Source organism: Scyliorhinus canicula, chromosome 7, assembly GCF_902713615.1.
Source record: "Scyliorhinus canicula chromosome 7, sScyCan1.1, whole genome shotgun sequence".
NCBI lineage: Eukaryota > Metazoa > Chordata > Chondrichthyes > Carcharhiniformes > Scyliorhinidae > Scyliorhinus > Scyliorhinus canicula.
In genome coordinates, this window is record NC_052152.1 from 17633181 (window position 1) to 17655956 (window position 22776).

Below are 22776 nucleotides of genomic sequence, written 5' to 3' on the forward strand. Positions count from 1 at the left end.
TTGGAGAGTGATTCATTTATTCTCCTAAAAAAAAAGGATCCAACTGAGAAGTTGACTCACCTGATGCACCAGATGAAGATGTAGCTGGGACAGAGGATAACACAATTGATGTAACAGAAGAAGCTGCAGCTGATGTGGACATTAACGGACTTGATGTACCAGAGGGAGAGGTTGCTGATAGAGGTATAGATCCATTTAAACCAGTCGAGGTAGGTTCAAATAAAGCAGAGGTTGAATCACTTGATGCGCCAGCTGAAAAAGCAGGCGACGTGGTGCTGGACAGATGTGCAGTACTTGATATACTTGGAAGGGAGGATAAAAGGGTCACACTTGATGAACTGGAGGTTTTGGCGGATGACGTGGAATCCTGCACACTTGAACGGCTGGATTCGTGAACAGGTGCTGTCGAAGTTGGCACACTTGCTGGACTAGATGTTGGCGCAGGTGATCTGGAAGATGGCACACTTGACGAAGATGTTGGCGCTGGTGATGAAGAAGCTGACACACTTGATGAACTAGTTGTTGGGACTGATGATGTAGAAGCAAGCACACTTGATGGACCAGGTGTTGGCGCTGGTGAAGTAGAAGCTGGCACACTTGAACTGGGTGTTGGGACTGGTGAAGTCGAAGCTGGGAGACTCGATGGACTAGGTGTTGGGACTGGTGGTGTAGACGCTGGCACACGTGATGTACTGGATGTTGGGACTGATGATGTAGAAAGTGGCACACTTGATCGACTTGATGTTAGGGCTGCTGATGTAGAATCTGACACACTTGATGAACTAGATGTTCGGGCTGGTGATGTAGCAGCTGGCACGCTTGATGGACTGGACGTTGGAATTGGTAATGTAGAAGCTGGCACACTTGATGAACTAGATGCTGTGGCTCTAGTTACTACTTCATCAGCGCCAGTGTCTAGTTCTAGTGAGGTAGAAGCTGGCACAGTTGATGAACCAGATGTAGGAACTAGTGATGGAGTAGCTGGCACACTTGAACTATTTGTTGGAACTTGTGAAGTAGAAACTGGCACACTTGATCGAGATGCTGGGGCTGATGAAGTAGAAGCTGGCACGCTTGTTGAACTTGGTGTTGGCGCTGGTGAAGTAGAAACTCGCACATTTGAACTAGATGCTGGCGCTGGTGAAGTAGAAACTTGCACATTTGAACTAGATGCTGGCGCTGGTGAAGTAGAAACTCGCACACTTGAACTAGATGCTGGCGCTGGTGAAGTAGAAACTCGCACACTTGAACTAGATGTCGGGGCCGGTGAGGAAGACGCTGGCACAGTTTGTAAACCAGATGTTGGGGCCGGTGATGGAGAAGTTGGCACACTTGATGAACTGGATGCTACGTCAGATGTAGAAGGTGGTACACTTGATGAACTAGATGCTGCATCTGATGATGTAGAAGGTGGCACACTTGATGAACTAGATGCTGTGTCTGATGATGTAGAAGGTGGCACACTTGATGAACTAGATGCTGCCTCTGATGATGTAGAAGGTGGCTCACTTGATGCACTGGGTGGTGGGACTGGTGATGTAGAGGCTGACGCACTTGATGAACTAGATGCTGCGTCTGATGATGTAGAAGGTGGCACACTTGATGCACTGGGTGGTGGGACTGGTGTTGTAGAAGCTGGCACACTTGATGAACTAGATGCTGCCTCTGATGATGTAGAAGGTGGCTCACTTGATGCACTTGGTGTTGAACTAGATGCTGGCGCTGGTGAAGTAGAAACTCGCACATTTGAACTAGATGCTGGCGCTGGTGAAGTAGAAACTCGCACACTTGAACTAGATGCTGGCGCTGGTGAAGTAGAAACTCGCACACTTGAACTAGATGCTGGGGCTGGTGAGGTAGAAGCTGGCACAGTTGATGAACCAGATGTAGGGACTGGTGATGGAGTAGCTGGCACACTTGAACTAGTTGTTGGAACTGGTGAAATAGAAACTGGCACACTTAAACTAGATGCTGGGGTTGGTGAAGTGGAAGCTGGTATGCTTGTTGAACTAAATGTTGGCACTGGCACTGTAGAAGCTGGTGCACTTGATAAACTAGGTGCTGTGGCTCGTGAAGTAGAAGCTGGTGCACTTGATAAACTAGGTGCTGTGGCTCGTGAAGTAGAAGCTGGTACACTTGGTGAACTAGGTGCTGTGGCTCGTGAAGTAGAAGCTGGTACACTTGATGAACTAGGTGCTGTGGCTCGTGAAGTAGAAGCTGGTACACTTGGTGAACTGGATGTTGGTGCTGATGATGTAGAAGCTGGCAAACGTGTGGAATTAGATGTTGGGGCCGGTAAGGTAGAAGCTGGCATACTTGATGAACCAGGTGTTTGCGCTGGTGAAGTAGAAACTGGTACACCTGATGAACTAGACACTGGCGCTGATGAAGTAGTAACTGGCACACTTGAACTAGATGCTGGGGCTGGTGTTGCAGAAGCTGGTACACTTGACGGACTAGATGTTTGGGCTGGTGAAGGAGAAACTGGCACACTTGAACGAGACGTCAAGGCTGGTGAGGTGGAAGCTGGCACACTTGATGAAATTGGGGTTTGCGCTGGTGATATGGAAGCTGGCACACTTGATGAACTAGATGTTGGGGCTGGTGATGTAGAAGCTGGTACACTTGACGGACTAGATGTTTGGGCTGGTGAAGGAGAAACTGGCACACTTGAACGAGACGTCAAGGCTGGTGAGGTGGAAGCTGGCACACTTGGTGAAATTGGGGTTTGCGCTGGTGATGTGGAAGATGGCACACTTGATGGACTAGATGTTAGCGCTGGTGATGTGGAAGATGGCACACTTGACTGACTAGATGCTGGGGCCGGTGATGTAGAAGCTGGCACACTTGACAGACTAGATGTTTGGGCTGATGAAGGAGAAACTGGCACACTTGAACGAGATGTAGAGGCTGGTGAGGTGGAAGCTGGCACACTTGATGAACTAGGTGTTGGCGCTGGTGAAGTAGACGCTGGCACACTTGATGAAATAGACGTTGGGGCTGGTGTGGAAGAATCTGGCACACTTGAACGAGACGCTGACACTAGTGAGGAAGAAGCTGGCACACTTGGTGAAATAGATGCTAGCGCTGGTGATGTAGCAGCTGGCACACTTGACGGACTAGATGTTAGCGCTGGTGATGTGGAAGATGGCACACTTGACTGACTAGATGCTGGGGCCGGTGATGTAGAAGCTGGCACACTTGATGAACTAGGTGTCGGTGATGGTGAAGTAGAAATTGCCACAGTTGATCTAGATGCTGGAGCTGCTGAAGTAGAAGCTGGCATACTTGATGAACTAGATGTTGGGGTTGGTGATGTAGAAGCTTGTACACCTGATGAACTAGACACTGGCGCTGATGAAGTAGTAACTGGCACACTTGAACTAGATGCTGGAGCTGGTGTTGCAGAAGCTGGCATACTTGACGGACTAGATGTTTGGACTGATGAAGTAGAAGTTGGCACACTTGAACGAGACGTAGAGGCTGGTGAGGTGGAAGCTGGCACACTTGATGAACTAGGAGTTTGTGCTGGTGAAGTAGAAACTGGCACAATTGATGAACTTGGCGTTTGTGCTAGTGATGTGGAAGTTGGCACACTTGATGAACTAGATGTAGGGGCTGGTGTTGTAGAAGTTGGCACACTTGATGAACTAGGTGTTGGCGCTGGTGAAGTAGACGCTGGCACACTTGATGAAATAGACGTTGGGGCTGGTGTGGAAGAATCTGGCACACTTGAACGAGATGCTGACACTAGTGAGGAAGAAGCTGGCACACTTGGTGAAATAGATGCTAGCGCTGGTGATGTAGCAGTTGGCACACTTGATGGACTAGATGTTAGCGCTGGTGATGTAGCAGTTGGCACACTTGATGGACTAGATGTTAGCGCTGGTGATGTGGAAGATGGCACACTTGACTGACTAGATGCTGGGGCTGGTGATGTAGAAGCTGGCACACTTGATGAACTAGGTGTCGGTGATGGTGAAGTAGAAATTGCCACAGTTGATCTAGATGCTGGAGCTGCTGAAGTAGAAGCTGGCATACTTGATGAACTAGATGTTGGGGTTGGTGATGTAGAAACTGGTACACCTGATGAACTAGACATTGGCGCTGATGAAGTAGTAACTGGCACACTTGAACTAGATGCTGGAGCTGGTGTTGCAGAAGCTGGCATACTTGACGGACTAGATGTTTGGGCTGGTGAAGGAGAAACTGGCACACTTGAACGAGAGGTCAAGGCTGGTGAGGTGGAAGCTGGCACACTTGATGAAATTGGGGTTTGCGCTGGTGATATGGAAGCTGGCACACTTGATGAACTAGATGTTGGGGCTGGTGATGTAGAAGCTGGTACACTTGACGGACTAGATGTTTGGGCTGGTGAAGGAGAAACTGGCACACTTGAACGAGATGTAGAGGCTGGTGAGGTGGAAGCTGGCACACTTGATGAACTAGGTGTTGGCGCTGGTGAAATAGACGCTGGCACACTTGATGAAATAGACGTTGGGGCTGGTGTGGAAGAATCTGGCACACTTGAACGAGACGCTGACACTAGTGAGGAAGAAGCTGGCACACTTGGTGAAATAGATGCTAGCGCTGGTGATGTAGCAGCTGGCACACTTGATGGACTAGATGTTAGCGCTGGTGATGTGGAAGATGGCACACTTGATGAACTAGATGTTGGGGTTGGTGATGTAGAAACTGGTACACCTGATGAACTAGACACTGGCGCTGATGAAGTAGTAACTGGCACACTTAAACTAGATGCTGGGGCTGGTGTTGCAGAAGCTGGTACACTTGACGGACTAGATGTTTGGGCTGGTGAAGGAGAAACTGGCACACTTGAACGAGACGTCAAGGCTGGTGAGGTGGAAGCTGGCACACTTGATGAAATTGGGGTTTGCGCTGGTGATATGGAAGCTGGCACACTTGATGAACTAGATGTTGGGGCTGGTGATGTAGAAGCTGGTACACTTGACGGACTAGATGTTTGGGCTGGTGAAGGAGAAACTGGCACACTTGAACGAGACGTCAAGGCTGGTGAGGTGGAAGCTGGCACACTTGGTGAAATTGGGGTTTGCGCTGGTGATGTGGAAGATGGCACACTTGACTGACTAGATGCTGGGGCCGGTGATGTAGAAGCTGGCACACTTGATGAACTAGGTGTCGGTGATGGTGAAGTAGAAATTGCCACAGTTGATCTAGATGCTGGAGCTGCTGAAGTAGAAGCTGGCATACTTGATGAACTAGATGTTGGGGTTGGTGATGTAGAAGCTTGTACACCTGATGAACTAGACACTGGCGCTGATGAAGTAGTAACTGGCACACTTGAACTAGATGCTGGAGCTGGTGTTGCAGAAGCTGGCATACTTGACGGACTAGATGTTTGGACTGATGAAGTAGAAGTTGGCACACTTGAACGAGACGTAGAGGCTGGTGAGGTGGAAGCTGGCACACTTGATGAACTAGGAGTTTGTGCTGGTGAAGTAGAAACTGGCACAATTGATGAACTTGGCGTTTGTGCTAGTGATGTGGAAGTTGGCACACTTGATGAACTAGATGTAGGGGCTGGTGTTGTAGAAGTTGGCACACTTGATGAACTAGGTGTTGGCGCTGGTGAAGTAGACGCTGGCACACTTGATGAAATAGACGTTGGGGCTGGTGTGGAAGAATCTGGCACACTTGAACGAGATGCTGACACTAGTGAGGAAGAAGCTGGCACACTTGGTGAAATAGATGCTAGCGCTGGTGATGTAGCAGTTGGCACACTTGATGGACTAGATGTTAGCGCTGGTGATGTAGCAGTTGGCACACTTGATGGACTAGATGTTAGCGCTGGTGATGTGGAAGATGGCACACTTGACTGACTAGATGCTGGGGCTGGTGATGTAGAAGCTGGCACACTTGATGAACTAGGTGTCGGTGATGGTGAAGTAGAAATTGCCACAGTTGATCTAGATGCTGGAGCTGCTGAAGTAGAAGCTGGCATACTTGATGAACTAGATGTTGGGGTTGGTGATGTAGAAACTGGTACACCTGATGAACTAGACATTGGCGCTGATGAAGTAGTAACTGGCACACTTGAACTAGATGCTGGAGCTGGTGTTGCAGAAGCTGGCATACTTGACGGACTAGATGTTTGGGCTGGTGAAGGAGAAACTGGCACACTTGAACGAGAGGTCAAGGCTGGTGAGGTGGAAGCTGGCACACTTGATGAAATTGGGGTTTGCGCTGGTGATATGGAAGCTGGCACACTTGATGAACTAGATGTTGGGGCTGGTGATGTAGAAGCTGGTACACTTGACGGACTAGATGTTTGGGCTGGTGAAGGAGAAACTGGCACACTTGAACGAGATGTAGAGGCTGGTGAGGTGGAAGCTGGCACACTTGATGAACTAGGTGTTGGCGCTGGTGAAGTAGACGCTGGCACACTTGATGAAATAGACGTTGGGGCTGGTGTGGAAGAATCTGGCACACTTGAACGAGACGCTGACACTAGTGAGGAAGAAGCTGGCACACTTGGTGAAATAGATGCTAGCGCTGGTGATGTAGCAGCTGGCACACTTGATGGACTAGATGTTAGCGCTGGTGATGTGGAAGATGGCACACTTGACTGACTAGATGCTGGGGCCGGTGATGTAGAAGCTGGCACACTTGATGAACTAGGTGTCGGTGATGGTGAAGTAGAAATTGCCACAGTTGATCTAGATGCTGGAGCTGCTGAAGTAGAAGCTGGCACACTTGATGTACTGAATGTTGGGGCTGGTGCTGTCGAAGCAGGCATACTTGACGGACTAGATGTTTGGGCTGGTGAAGGAGAAGCTGGCACACTTGAACGAGACGTCAAGGCTGGTGAGGTGGAAGCTGGCACACTTGATGAGCTAGATGTTGGGGCTGGTGATGTAGAAGCTAGCACACTTGAAGGGCCAGGTGTTGATGCTTGTGATGTCGAAGCTGGCACACTTGATGAACTAGATGCATGGCCTGGTGTTGTAGAAGCTGGCACACTTGACTGACTAGGTGCTAGAGCTGGTGAAGTAGAAACTGGCACACCTGAACTAGACGGTGGCGCTGGTGAAGTAAAAGCTGGCACACTTAATGAACTGTATGGAGGGGCTGGTGTTGTAGAAGCTGGCTCACTTAACAGACTAGATGTTTGGGCTGGGGATGTTGAAGGTGGCACACTTGATGGACTGGATGTTTGCGCTGGTAATGTGGAAGCTGGCAAACTTGATACACTAGGTGTTGGCGCTGGTGAAGTAGAAACTGGCATACTTGAACTAGATGCTGGGGCGGGTGAAGTAGAAACTGGCACACTTGATGCACTGGGTGGTGGGACTGGTGATGTAGAGGCTGACGCACTTGATGAACTTGGTGTTGGAATTGGTAATGTAAAGGCTGGCACAGTTTGAGAACCAGATGTTGAGGCTGTTGATGTAGAACCTGGCTCACTTGATGAACTAGATGTTGGGGCTGTTGATATAGATGCTGGCTCACTTGATGAAATAGATGTCGGGGCAGGTGAGGAAGACGCTGGCACAGTTTGTGAACCAGATGTTGGGGCTGGTGATGGAGAAGTTGGCACACTTGATGAACTAGATGCTGCCTCTGATGATGTAGAAGGTGGCACATTTGATGAACTAGATGCTGCCTCTGATGATGTAGAAGGTGGCACACTTGATGAACTAGATGCTGCCTCTGATGATGTAGAAGGTGGCACACTTGATGCACTGGGTGGTGGGACTGGTGATGTAGAGGCTGACGCACTTGATGAACTTGGTGTTGGAATTGGTAATGTAAAGGCTGGCACAGTTTGAGAACCAGATGTTGAGGCTGTTGATGTAGAACCTGGCTCACTTGATGAACTAGATGTTGGGGCTGTTGATATAGATGCTGGCTCACTTGATGAAATAGATGTCGGGGCAGGTGAGGAAGACGCTGGCACAGTTTGTGAACCAGATGTTGGGGCCGGTGATGGAGAAGCTGGCACACTTGATGAACTGGATGCTACGTCAGATGTAGAAGGTGGTACACTTGATGAACTAGATGCTGCATCTGATGATGTAGAAGGTGGCACACTTGATGAACTAGATGCTGTGTCTGATGATGTAGAAGGTGGCACACTTGATGCACTGGGTGGTGGGACTGGTGTTGTAGAAGCTGGCACACTTGATGAACTAGATGCTGCCTCTGATGATGAAGAAGGTGGCTCACTTGATGCACTGGGTGGTGGGACTGGTGATGTAGAGGCTGACGCACTTGATGAACTAGATGCTGCCTCTGATGATGTAGAAGGTGGCTCACTTGATGCACTGGGTGGTGGGACTGGTGATGTAGAGGCTGACGCACTTGATGAACTAGATGCTGCGTCTGATGATGTAGAAGGTGGCACACTTGATGCACTGGGTGGTGGGACTGGTGTTGTAGAAGCTGGCACACTTGATGAACTAGATGCTGCCTCTGATGATGTAGAAGGTGGCTCACTTGATGCACTTGGTGTTGGGATTGGTGATGTAGAAGTTGGCACAGTTTGAGAACCAGATGTTGAGGCTGTTGTTGTAGAACCTGGCTCACTTGATGAACTAGATGTTGGGGCTGTTGATGTAGATGCTGGCTCACTTGATGCACTAGGTGGTGGGACTGATGTTATAGATGCTGACTCATTAAGTGAAATAGATGTCGGGGCTGGTGAAGAAGAAGCTGGCACAGTTTGTGAACCAGATGTTGGGGCTGGTGATGTAGAAGCTGGCACACTTGAACTAGATGCTGCGTCTGATGATGCAGTAGCTGGCACACTTGATGAACTAGATGCTGCCTCTGATGATGTAGAAGGTGGCACATTTGATGAACTAGATGCTGCCTCTGATGATGTAGAAGGTGGCACACTTGATGAACTAGATGCTGCGTCTGATGATGCCGTAGCTGGCACACTTGATGAACTAGATGCTGCGTCTGATGATGCAGTAGCTGGCACACTTGATGAACTAGATGCTGCGCCTGGTGATGTAGAAACTGGCACACTTGATGAATTGGATGTTGGTGCTGGTGATGTAGTATTTGACACACTTGATGTACTAGCTAGTGAAGTTGTTATTGGCACACTTGGTGTACTGGATGTCAGCGCAGAAATTACGGATGTGGCCATATTTGACGTAGTAGGTGTTTGGGCTGCTGACATCGATGTGGAGACACTTGTTGCATCTGGTGTCGTTGCTGGATCTGATATACCAGATGTAGGTTCTTCTGAACTATAAGTTGTCACACTTGATTCATTTTCAACTGATGTACTTGTCATAGCTTGCGTTGAAGTATTTGAGAGCATCGAATACACCGTTGTTGAATTTGTGTCAGCTCCTGTGGATGTTGAGGTATTTGCTGAAGAAGTACTTTCCCCAGTTGATGGCGATAATAAATCTATAATAAAACAAAAGCAAATTAGTGCAGAAACAGAAAATGCTGGACAATCTCAGCAGGCTAACAGCATCTGTGGAAAGAGAGCTAACATTTCCCTTCTAGGTGACTCATTGGCAATGTTCGAGAGAACTGGAAATGGATCGGGTTTATGCTGTTGTGGGGTGCATGGTGCAAAATAGAGGACAAGCAATCGGTGGAGATTAACAAAGTTGAATCTTCCGCTGTGGCTGTTGAATTGAGAGCAGTAAGATTGAATGGTGATGACCCATCTTTACTTGCACTGACCACCTGGCTTGTTGTGGAAGCAGGGACCTTGTTATCTGATACGTTGCCTGAAAGTTGAAAATAAAATCTTGATTTCCACAAAACCCTATCCATTACTCGAAGAAGAGATGCATGCTGTAGTTTAAAATCCTTGCCTCAAACTTGTCAATTGCAATTGGGGAAAAAGAAACTTGTGTTAACATCACGGGCGACATTCTCCATTCCCCGACGCCGATTTCATGATGCTGAAATTTGGGGCCGGGCCTATTTGACGCTGGTTTTTTATGCTCCGCCCCCTCTGAAATGACATAATCGTGAAGCGCACCGCGCGTAGCTGGAACGGCCTCAGCACGTCACCTGAAGGCCCTACCCCGCTGCTCCACACTCGATGGGCTGAGTTCACGACAGCGCAGTTCACTTCAGGGTTCGGGATTCTCTGACCCCCCCGCCGGGTCGGAGAATCGCCGGGGGGCGGCGTGAATCCCGCCCCCTCTGGCCGTCGAATTCTCCAGCACCATTAGCCTCCGTCATGGCCGACGGGTAGGTGAATCCCCCCACCCCTGCACATGTGCGGGGATGGCGTCAGCAGCCACTGACGCTCCTGTGCATGCTCAGAAGGCGCCAAAGGCCTTCCACACCAGCCGGCAGGGCGCCAACCACTACGGGGCGGGCCTAGCCCCTCCTCCGCACCTTTGGGTCGGCCCGTTGGCGGAGTGGTTCCCGCCGGGAACCCCCGCCCCGCCGGGTAGGGGAGAATCCCACCCAGGTTTCAGCTGTACGGAAACCCGGCCTGGCGGCTGCGGACTATGTCCAGCGCTGCCACAATCGGGCGGGAGACGTGCTGCTGGCCGGGGGGGGTTTCCGTGAGGGCTGGGGGGACTGGTGGGGTGTGGCCGGCATCGCACACTCTGCCAGGTCGGGTTTGCGCATGGCCGGCGCCATGTTTGACGGTGTGAACGCTGCAGGGCATCACTGTGCGCAAGTGTGGCCACGGACCCGGCCATTCTCCACCTGTTTATTTCATGGGGGCCGAATGTTTTACGTAACGCAGCTGCTAGCCTCTTACCGGTTGCAGCATCGGTGAGAGGGGCAGCGCCAATTTGTTTTCACGTAAAACACCACCGATTCTCCGCACAGATCGGAGAATCTGAACTCAGCCCATCGAGTGTGGAGCAGCGGGGTAGGGCCTTCAGGTGACGTGCTGAGGCCGTTCCAGCTGCGCGCGGTGCGCTTCACGATTATGTCATTTCAGAGGGGGCGGAGCATAAAAAACCAGCGTCAAATAGGCCCGGCCCCAAATTTCAGCATCATGAAATCGGCGTCGGGGAATGGAGAATGTCGCCCGTGATGTTAACACAATGTTGTCATTTATCTCAAGAGGGTTGGAATATAAAAGCAGCGATGTGCTACTGAGCCTTTATAAGGCTCTGGTTAGGCCCCATTTGGAGTACTGTGTCCAGTTTTGGGCCCCACATCTCAGGAAGGACATACTGGCACTGGAGCGTGTCCAGCGGAGATTCACACGGATGATCCCTGGAATGGCGGGTCTAACATATGATGAACGGCTGAGGATCCTGGGATTGTATTCATTGGAGTTTAGAAGGTTAAGGGGAGATCTAATAGAAACTTACAAGATAATACATGGCTTAGAAAGGGTGGACGCAAAGAAACTGTTTCCGTTAGGCGAGGAGACGAGGACCCGTGGGCACAGCCTTAGAATTAGAGGGGGTAAATTCAGAACAGAAATGCGGAGACATTTCTTCAGCCAGAGAGTGGTGGGCCTGTGGAATTCATTGCCGCGGAGTGCAGTGGAGGCCGGGACGCTAAATGGCTTCAAGGCAGAGATAGATAAATTCTTGATGTCGCGAGGAATTAAGGGCTACGGGGAGAATGCTGGAGTTGAAATGCCCATCAGCCATGATTGAATGGCGGAGTGGACTCGATGGGCCGAATGGCCTTACTTCCACTCCTATGTCTTATGGTCTTATCTGGCCCCACATTTCTGCACTGCGCGTGAAAATGTTGATGGGCAATCATCTCAGTCCTACTCGTACAAAATAAAATAGCAAATTCTTTTGCAGCTGCAGATCATTTTGGTCTCATCGTCTTGTGCCAGCTGATAGCTCTTAAAGCAATGTATGAATATGAATGTAGCTGGCTTACTCGCACAGAGTCTGCCCATAGTACAATGAAGCTGTGTCCTGAGCAACTGCTACATATCACAAGGTGAGAAGACTTGCCTCCGGGTGCTCCGGTTTCCTCCCACAGTCCAAAGATGTGCGGGTTAGGTGGATTGGCCATGCAAAATTGCCCGTAGTGTCCTAAAAAGGTAAGGTTAAGGGGGGGGTTGTTGGGTTACGGCTATAGGGTGGATATGTGGGTTTGAGTAGGGTGATCATGGCTCGGCACAACATCGAGGGCCGAAGGGCCTGTTCTGTGCTGTACTGTTCTATGTTCTATGTTCTATGAAACAATATTTATAGATCACTGTAGATTTATAGATTACATTCTTGGTCACTGAAATTCATGAATCATTAATGATGAATTTAAAAAAACGTTCTCCTATTTAACAAAATAGCCCGTGGGGTTAAAGTGGGAGTGTGCGTACCATAGTAGGTTAGGGACAGAAATCAGGGAGCAAAATCAAATGATTTTTTTAAAAAGGCTGAATTGAATTGAACAGTTGTGACCCCCATTTTGTCCCATGCTCATTGTGCTGGCTTGAGACATACATTAGAGGCTTCCAGTGGTTAACATAGGAACATGGGAATTAGCAGCAGAAGTGGGCAATTCAGCCCTTCAATCAGATCATGGCCGATCTCTTCCTGGTCACAAATCCATCTCTCTGCTGGTTCCCCACATCCCTTTAACCTGTGTGCTCAATGAGAAATACATCTATATCCTTCTTGAAACCATTTAATGATTCAGACTCCACCGCACTATGGAACAGTGAGTTCCACAAATTCACGAGCCTCTGCGGGAAGTAGTACCTCCTCATCTCAGTTTTAAAACTATTGCCTCTCAACCTATGTCTGTGATCTCTCATACTGGACTGCCACACAAGGGGGAACATTTGATCTACGTTTACTTTCTGAATCCCTCTTAGTATTTTATATGCCTCGATCAGACCCCGTCTCATTCTTCTAAACTCCAGCGAGTATGGCCCCAAATTGTTCAATCTCTCCTCATACGTCAAGTCTTTCATCCCCCGAATAAAACTGGTGAACCTCTTCTGAACTGCCTCCAATGCCACCACATCCTTCCTCAAATATGGAGACCAAAACTTGACACAATACTCCAGATGTAGTCTCACCAACACCCTATACAATTGCAACACTTCTCTATTTCCATACTCCTATCCTTTTGCAATAAACGCTAACATTCCATCTGCCTTTTTAATTACATGCTGTACCTGCATAATAGCTTTCTGCGATTCATGAACAAAGACACCCAGATCCCTCTGCCCAGATGCATGTTGAATCTGCTTTCCATTTCAATAATAATTTGCCTTTCTATTTTTTCGGCCAAAATGGATAACCTCACACTTACCCACATATTAAACTCTGCCAAACTTTGGCCCATTCTCCTAGCCTTTCCATATCCGTCTGTAAACTCTTTATCTCCTCTTCTTTGCCTGCTTTCCACCTATTTGAGTATCATCTGCAGATTTTGCTACGTTACACTCTGTTCCTGCTTGCAGATCATTTATATCGATTGTAAATAAAGCTCGAGGAATGACCCCTGCGGCACGCTGCTAGTTACAATTCTCCACCCTCTGCTTTCTGTCAGTCAGCCAATCCTCAAGCCAATCTAGTGCTCTACCCCCAGTCCCCTGCAAGCTCACCTTCTGGGTCAGTCTTTTATGTGGCACCTTGTTAAACACCTTCTGGAAGTCTAGATATACCACATCCACCGGTTCCCCATTATCCACTTAGCTGGTTACATCCTCAAAGAACTCAAGCAAGTTCGTCAAGCATGTCTTACATTTCATAAAATCATGCTGTCACTGGTGGATTGAGCTTTGTCTTTCCAAATGTTCAGTCATCTTCTCCTTAATGTTTGATTCCCCAACTTCCAGCAACTTCCCCACCACAGAGGTCAAGCTAACCGGTCTATAGTTTCTACTTTTTGCCTCTCTCCCTTTTTGTTTAGGCGCGTCATGTTAGCATGTTTCCGATTGACTGGGACCTTTCCAGAATCCAGAGAATTTTGAAACATCATAACCAATGCATCCGTTATCTCTGCTGCCACCTCCTTTAATACCCTAGGGTGCAGGCCATCAGGTGCCGGAGACTTATCTGCCTTTAATCCCATTAGTTTATTCAATACCTTCTCCCTATTGATGGTTATTGCACCAAGTTCCTCTGCATTAACTGCAGTTTTTTTTTATTATCCTCTATCGTGAAGACAAGGCAAAATATTGGTTCAGTGTCTCTGCCATCTCTGTGTTCTCCATTATTACCTCACCAGTCTTGTCCTCTAAACGGCCAACATTTATTTTAACTAGTCTCTTCCTCTTTATATACTTATAGAAGCTTTTGGTATCAGTGTTTATGTTTTCTGCGAGTTCCCTTTCGTAGTTCATCTTAGCTCTTTTGATTTTATTTTTAATAGCCTTTTGCTGAACCTCAAAGTTCTCCCAATCCTCCAGCTTACCACTAGCTTTTGCAGTAGGTTCCTAATTTTTAACTTTATCTCCTCTGCGTTCCTTTTTTAATCATGGAACGTTTTTCCCCTTTTACAATTCCTCTTCCTCTTCACAAAGGGGTTTATTGATGAAAGGCAAGGGAAGGTCTTAACAAATTGGTTCCCTGGTCCACACTGCCTAGGTTTCTGCTCCCATGGTCCCATGCAAACTCCCTATTGGTCGGGTGTAATGAACTCCAATTGGCTTTATTGGTTGGCCAATTGGAGTATGAGCTCCCTCAATGATAGCTCATTGAGGGCCCCATATAATCACCTGTGTAGGCTTTGTGAGCAGTCTTAAGTTGACTGGACTGCTAGCAGCACTGTTTGTAGCTGCTCCTGTAATATCGTTATTGTAAATAAATATTGGTGTGGTGACGGAACTCCTGCCTCCCGTGGATTACTACATCGGGGTACACGTATTCCCGTGCGATTGGCTCTGAGTCGGCCACATGGTCCTGGAGCCCGCACCCCCCCCCCCCCCCCCCCCCCCCCCCACCTTTAAAGGGGCCATGCTACCACACTCATTATTTATGTAAATATTTAAAATAATCTGACACTAATACTAGGAAGTCAAAGAGGAGGACGGTATCAGAGTTCAGAAGGATGTAGGCTGATGACACGGACAGACACATGACAGAGAAAATATCACTCAAAAAATTTAACGCCTCCTTCTGGCTGGGAGGAAAACTGATGCTAGCAAGTTGACAAATATATTCCGAATGGAGGATTTCAATGTCCATGACGAAGATCAGTGCCAGCATCACTGATCAAACTGACCAAGTTTCGGGAGGGAATATTTGCCAGGCAGCACCTGCGGGTTGTGATGAGGAAAGAACAGAAGGGATATTTGACCTTGCCCTCATCAATCTACTTGTCGTAGGTGGATCTGTCCACAACAGTATTGGGAAGAGTGACAGACACTCTGCCTTTTTTTGTTATTCTTTCACACAATGGAGGTATTGCTCTCGGGTAGCGTTTGTTGCCCATCCTTAATGTAGCACGGCCACTGTGCTAAATCGATTATATTCAGAACCGATCTAGCATCTCAAAAACGGGCAAGAGGCACCTCAGACCATTACAGCAGCAGAATTGTCTTCAACCATAATCGGTAACCTCATGATTCGGCAAGTGGTCAGCTCTGGTTCAATGCGGAGTGCAGGCGATAATGCCAGGAGCAGTACCAGGCGTGCTTAAAAAAAGGTGCCAACCTGGTGAAGTTAAAACAGGGTTCCGCACCATTTGCCACCCCTCAAGCACTGAAGTAGTCTCTGCCCATATGCAGACCTGGACAACATTCAGGCTTGGGCTGATCAAGGAAAGAAACATTTGTGCTTTGGAAGCACTATTGCAATGACGATTTCCATTGGGAGAAAATCTAACCATCTTCCCATAGCATCCAACCATTACCTTCACTGAAATCCCCATCATCAACATTCTGGGATTCCATTCAATGTAACTGAACTCGCTAGCGAAATAGTTTGGCTGTAGGTTTGATGTTTGGTCTTTAGTGGTGAGTAACTCACCTCCTGACTTCCCAATGCCTGTCCACTATCTGTGTGGCACGAGATGGAATATTCACCACTAGCCTGGGTGTGCAGAGCTCCAACAACACTCCAGGAGCATCATCCAGGACAAAGCAACTTGCTTAATCAGCAGCTCATTGATCAACTTTAACATTTGCTCCCTCTATCATAGGTGCGCATTAACAACAGTGGGTACCATCTACAAGATGTACCGCAAGGCTCCTGCAACAGCAGCTACCAAACCCACTGCCAGTGTCACCCAAAAGGACAGCAGATGCAGGGAAAGACCACAACTTCCAAGTTCGCCTCCAAACCAGACGCCATCCAGACTTGGAAATATATCGCCGTTCCTTCACTGTCGCTGGGTCAAAATCCTGGAACCCCTCCTCCCTCACAACATTGTGGGTGTACCCACATTACATGGACAACAGCAGCTCACGGAGGCAGCACCTTCCAAGGGCAATTCGTGATGGGAAATAAATACCGACCCAGCCAGCGACTCCCCACATCTCAACAAAGGAGACACACGAAAGTTAACTTCTTCCTCATTCTAAGTAATGGCAGCAGCTGATGTTCCTGTGACTGCCTTTAATTTGTGTTACAAAAGCCGCAGTGTATGATGGGCAGCACGGTAGCATAGTGGTTAGCACAAATGCTTCACAGCTCCAGGGTCCCAGGTTTGATTCCCGGCTTGGGTCACTGTCTGTGTGGAGGCTGCACGTTCTCCCCGTGTGTGCGTGGGTTTTCTCCGGGTACTCTGGTTTCCTCCCACAGTCCAAAGATGTGCAGGTTAGGTGGATTGGATATGCTAAATTGCCCTTAGGGTCCAAATTGCCCTTAGTGTTGGGTGGGGTTACTGGGTTATGGGGATAGGGTGGAGATATGGCCTTGGGTAGGGTGCTCTTTCCAAGAGCCGGTGCAGACTTGATGGGCCGAATGGCCTCCTTCTGCACTGTAAATTCTCTGAAATGTGCTTAGCTGCAATATTTATAATTTCACACATTAAAAAAAATGTGTATTGCTTATTGTCACGAGTAGACTTCAATGAAGTTACTGTGAAAAGCCCCTAGTCGCCACATTCCGGCGCCTGCTCGGGGAGGCTGGTACAGGAATCGAACCGTGCAGCTGGCCTACTTGGTCTGCTTTAAAAGCCAGCGATTTATGCGATCAAAATAACTTCATATTAATTTAGGTACCATTTTACATAATGTGATCATGTTTGTCATTTGAATTTTCTTTTGTCCTTTAACGCATTTGTCAAAATATTCAAATGGAACTCTCAGCCTCACGAAAGCAGGAACCTGAAGCTGTTTAATTTGTCCAGAACCTCACTGTGTTCTTTGTATTACGCGGCCTGAACACATGCAGTCTGCCCAATTTCACAGGATGCATCATTGCACATTTATTGACCTTCTGCCAAATGATTTATAAAACTAAGAGGGCAGGTTTTACAAGGTCGACTGAGGTGTGACTTTACATTGGGCGCAATGCATGTGAGACGGGGGAGGGAAATGGCATACTTCTGTTGACACACCTGCTTTGGATTTTATTGTGTTTAAACTTTCAAAATCATTAACCTAAAGGGGAGAGACAGGCTGAGGGGAAGACTGGTCACACAGGGGCAATGGGGGAGATTGAGATAAGAGAAAGAGACAAGGAGAAAGAAAAGGAATGTGTAATAATTACGTCGATTGTTACGATTGTCCAATTGAAAAAAATGAAAATATTCTTTTGCCAGCTGAACACTTTACCTGTTTTATTAAGTTTTAGAAACATGCATGGAAAATAGAAGCAGGAAGAGGCCATTCAGCCCTTCGGGCCTGCTCCAACATTCATTATGGCTGATCATCAGATTCAGCACCCTGATTAAGCCTTCCCCTCCATATCCCTTCATCCCTTTCGCACATCTAATTCCTTCTTTAAATTACACACATTTTGGCCTCAACTATTATCCGTGGTAGCAAATTCCACAGATTCACCACTCTCTGGGTGAAGAAAGTTCTCCTCACCTCAGTCCCAAAAGGTTTACCCCTTATCCTCAAACTATGACCCCTAGTTCTGGAACATTCTTTCTGAATCTACTCTGTCTAATCCTATTAGAATTTTACAAGTTTCCCCTCTCACTCCTCTGAATCCCAATGAATATAATCCAAACCGATTTAGTCTCTCCTCATATGACAGTCCCGTCATCCCAGGAATCAACCTGGTAAACCTTCGTAGCACTCCATAGCAAGAAAGAGGACGCCAAAGAGCTAGCAACTCTGTGAGCTCTCCCAAGCATATAGACATAGAACAGTACAGCACAGAACAGGCCCTTCAGCCCTCGATGTTGTGCCGAGCAATGATCACCCTACTCAAACCCACATATCCACCCTATACCCGTAACCCAACAACCCCCCCTTAACCTTACTTTTTAGGACACTACGGGCAATTTAGCATGGCCAATCCACACATCTTTGGACTGTGGGAGGAAACCGGAGCACCCGGAGGAAACCCACCCACGGGGAGGACGTGCAGACTCCACACAGACAGTGACCCAGCCGGGAATCAAACCTGGGACCCTGGAGCTGTGAAGCATTTATGCTAACCACCATGCTACTGTGCTGCCTATGTCCTCTTCTTATTTATCTTACAATCGTTCTAATCTTTTAAAATTTCCCTATTATGTATTTTCTTTTCTTTTCTTTTCATGTACTTAATGATCTGTTGAGCAGCTCGCAGAAAAATACTTTTCACTGTACCTCGGTACACGTGACAATAAACAAAAATCCAAATCCTGAGATAAGGACACCAAAACAGCACACAATACTCCAGGTGTGGACCCACCAATGCCCTACACAATTTTAGTAAAACATCTCTATTCCTATACTCACACCCTCTCGCTATGAAGGCCAACATACCATTTGCCTTCTTTACAAACAACAAACAAAGTACATTAACTTGAAAGCCCAAGTATACAGCCTACATTTTCAGATATGTTGGCAACAACGCTTTGAAATGTATCAATTGTGAGCACCAGGAATGTCGCACAAATGTATAAAGGACCTGGCTTTGCAATATCAGAACAGCTGCCTGAGTTAAGCAAGGGAGGACTTAAAATATTTCCAAAGAAACACAATGTTAAAGCATTTCAACGCGTTGTTGCCAAAGTATCTGAAAATGTAGGCTGTATTCTTCAAGTTAATGTACTTTGTTTATTGTGACAAACATCCTCAACAATCATAAATCACTAAATCCAGTGGAACTGCACATCCAAGCATAGCACTGTAGGACAGAATTTAAAATTGGCATTAAAAGGCCCAGCAATGTACTGCCTTACTAATATACTCCACTTTTATAATAACAATAATCGCTTATTGTCACAAGTGGGCTTCAATGAAGTTACTGTGAAAAGCCCCTCGTCACCACATTCCTGAGCCTGTTTGGGGAGGCTGGTCCGGGATTTGAACCCACGCCTTGTTCTGCATTACAAGCCAGCTGTTTAGCCCACTGTGCTAAACCAGCCCCTTTTTCAGCTGTGTCTCTCTTTTCCCCATTTACTTAGCTTAACTCTTATCGGCTTACCTATCCTCACTCTTTCAACTTCCATTTTAGTCCTTTTGTGGCTCTTTCACCTCTTTAGTTTTCTGATTTCCTGGTTTTCTGATTTTAAAAATGTTTGTTGCTTCAGCTTCCCAGTTGAAAATGTTTTTTAAAATGTGTCCTGCATCCCAGGTTCCCGCCAACCTCTGACTGAAAAGAATGTCCTCAAGTCCCCTCGAAGCCTCCTCCCTTTCAACTTAAAATTATGCCTCCTTTTTTATTGATCCTTCAACTAAGGGGGATCAGCTGCTTCCTACCCACCCTGTCCATGTCCCCCGTAATCTGATACACCTCAAACAGGCCCCTTCTCTGCTCCAAAGAAAAAAAACGACCCGGGTTTATCCAGCTTCTCTTCATAGCCAACCATATTCTTGAGTTTGCCTACTTTTCAACATTTCTCTTTTCAAATGCAGGGACTGTTTATCTTTCCAAAATAATTCATGACTCTCTTTCCCCCGCCCCAACCCCCCCAGAATTTGTTACGGAAACCATTCATATTCTAACCACACTTTGACTAAGAAATATTTCCACCACCCTCTGCATTAATGTTTTTTTTCTCCCCTATTCCATCTTCTTGCTCCAAAGGTTAACTCAATATATGCTCCGCAGATAAGGGGGTTGTATCAGACATTAAACTGATACTACACTTTATATTGTGCGTTTAATTGGCGCCTCACCAGCCAGTCTAGAGCTATGCATTTGGTTGGAATTCTTCCAATCGAATTTTTTTTAAATCCTGCTCCCGGACTATTGAAGTCAGTAAAGGCTTCGAAGCTTTTTGAACTTTTCCAGCCAACAGCATGTTAACACTAACCCGCGCTGAATTCCATCAAGGCTTTCGAGTTGGGTCCATGAGTACTGACTCTCAGTTCCCTCTACCTATCTGTTTAGCTCTGTAAAAGGGCCTATTTATCTTCTGCTTTTCCACTCTGCAATCCAACTTCTCATCCATAAATATTACGAGAATGTATATGAAAATGATATAACTTCCTTCCCCCCCCCCAAACTGGGAGCTCAGTGTAACATTTAAAATTAAACTAATCATTGGCAGACTTACCTGAGCTCATAATTATTAAAGCTAAGCTGAATATCTTTCCTGGCTCCATATTGGTGCTGGAACACCGGACTTCTCGCAGTGAGTGGATGTAGATGCGTGAAATCCTATTTAAACATTCTCGAGGTGTTTGCGAGAGGTGCTTTCCTATGTAAGAGGCTAAAGAATTGCAATGATCCACCAACTTTTCATTATCTGTAGGTGCGTCAAGGGGAGTGGCTATAGAAAGCTTCTGGCATGAGCAGAGCTTAAATACCTATTTTACCTTTGTGTTTTCCAGATTTCATCGATGCAGTTATGATTTACATACCTGTGACTCGCAAAAGGTTTTTTCCAAGCAGGCAAACAATAGCAAGCAGTGACAATATGAAACTGAAAAACAGTCAGGTATCAACACTTTTTATTTATTCTCGTAGGTTTTTGGTGTTCAGTTGTCACTCACTAATGGAACCTGAAAGCACAGCCACTACCTGCCCCTTGACCCCTGACACTTCTCCTTCCAGATACCCTGCGGGATAAGACTTGGGGTCATTGTATCCAATGTGTAAAGGGTTCATATTAAGGAATGCAAAAGACAGTCCACAGCATAGAATCATAGAATTTACAGTGGAGAAGTAGGCCATTTGGCCCATTGAGTCTACACCGACCCTTGGAAAGGGCACCCTACCTAAGCCCACACCGCTACCCTATCCCCGTAACCCAGTAACCCCACCTAACCTTTTTTGGACACTAAGGGCAATTTAGCATGGCCAATCCACCTAACCTGCACATCTTTGGACTGTGGGAGGAAACAGGAGCGCCCGGAGGACACCCACGCTGACACGGGGAGAACGTGCAGACTCCGCACAGACAGTGACCTAAGCAGGGAATCGAATTTGGGACCCTGGAGCTGTGAAGCAACTGTACTAACCACTGTGCAACCGTGCTGCCTGCATCCGCGATGTACCGTGACAGCAGAGCATTCTGATGGTTCCATGTGAAGCCTCGTATTAACCCTTGGCCTGCGCGTAGTTTGAAGACTGGTGAATAAACGTTAAGGTTTACCAACAAGCTTTGCCCCCCCCCCCAACACACACACACACACACACCGAGGTTTTCATCAATCCTGAACAAGAACCACAGAAGCCAAGACCCACAATGTCGATAAGGGATCTACCTCCCTGGGGCGAGCCCCTTCACTTCGTCACTCCCACTCAACGCAAGCATGCAGGTGATGGTGGCAAGCCTCTGCCTCTTCGCTCTGGGGCTAGTTGATGCTGTGGCAGTGCACTAAGGCACCAATTACAGGTTATTTTTTAATGACGCGCTGACTAAGGGAATATACTTCCATGTATAGGTTTTCCTTTATAATATTAATCCTTGCTGGAATATTTCTATATTGTGCACAAATTGAAGAATTGCCAACCACCATCACCAGCTAATTTATGATTAATGAAGAAAGGAATATTTATATATATATATCAATCTTTTTGGGCAGGACATATTACTGGGGCCACTGGACAGAACCTGTGGATGAAGACAGGAGGGAAATGTATGTGAAACGCTGAAGAACCATTGCTGTTTCTTCAAATGTTCACCCATCAGATTATGCAATTGGATTTGTTTATGACCATTCTGGGAGTTCCTGAACATTGGTCAATGAAATGTCCTTCAAAGGACTGATTGGAGTAACCGCGTGGCCCAGGGGCCGGCGGATACTGGGAGAGGCCTCTGCCACGATTCCCGAAGGTCGTGATCAAGACGCTGCCCACAATGGGCGGGGTGCAGACTTGCAGGTGAGTTCAACAGCTCACTTAACTCTGCCGACGCCATATTTCACCGGCTCCCAGGAGCTACATGCCTCACTGAGGACAACTCAGCCGGGTGCCAGTTTGCACTGGTCCTCACAAATGGGTACCAGGTGGAACGGGACCGGAGGCCCCCGGGTGGTTGGTATCTGGGCAGGATGGCATGCTGGCACTGCAGGTGCCACCCGCCCACCTTGGCACTGCCAGTCTGGCACTGTCAGGGTGTCCAAGTAGCACTGCCAAGGTGGCAGTGGAACTGCCAGGGTGCCAGGGTGGTGGTGCAGGTGGCATTTTTCCCACACTGGGGATCAGACCAGGGGCGCCCTGCCCATATGAGGTGAGCTGTTAGGGGGGGGGGGGGGGGGGGGGGGGGGCTCATAGGACTCCCAACAAGTGAGTTGGGTCACTGGGGGAAGGGGTCCGGCCATACCATCGGAGGATCAAGAGATCAGGACGCGAGATCTCTTCC

General features: G+C 47.6%; 2 protein-coding genes across 21 annotated transcripts in view; both read right to left on the reverse strand.

Annotated features, from left to right (window-relative positions):
• LOC119968751 (mucin-17-like) overlaps nucleotides 1-6961 on the reverse strand; it is a 64283-nt gene extending 57322 nt beyond the window's left edge. For 18 of the 20 annotated variants that reach the window (XM_038801430.1, XM_038801420.1, XM_038801427.1 and 15 more), the window contains exon 1: nucleotides 61-6961. In XM_038801430.1, coding sequence (XP_038657358.1) covers nucleotides 61-6778 — 6718 coding nt within the window. In that variant the 5' untranslated portion in view covers nucleotides 6779-6961. The remainder of the gene's footprint in view (nucleotides 1-60) is intronic. The other 2 variants (XM_038801415.1, XM_038801423.1) reach the window with 2 other exon arrangements.
• Nucleotides 6789-20727, reverse strand: LOC119968648 (flocculation protein FLO11-like). Its single transcript, XM_038801269.1, has 3 exons — nucleotides 20524-20727; nucleotides 6837-9408; nucleotides 6789-6801 (listed from the first exon to the last, which is right to left on the reverse strand). The coding sequence occupies exons 1-3, from the start codon at nucleotides 20570-20572 to the stop codon at nucleotides 6789-6791; spliced, it is 2634 nt and encodes an 877-aa protein (XP_038657197.1). The 5' UTR covers nucleotides 20573-20727.
• Nucleotides 20728-22776: the final 2049 nt, after the last annotated feature.

Bases quoted from the DNA above. Each gene is read 5' to 3' on its own strand.
- LOC119968648 (XM_038801269.1), bottom strand. From the start codon at position 20,572: ATGGAGCCAGGAAAGATATTCAGCTTAGCTTTAATAATTATGAGCTCA. The intron at 9,409-20,523 runs GTAAGTCTGCCA...GTTTTATTATAG, and splicing joins TTTAATAATTATGAGCTCAG to ATTTATTATCGCCATCAACT.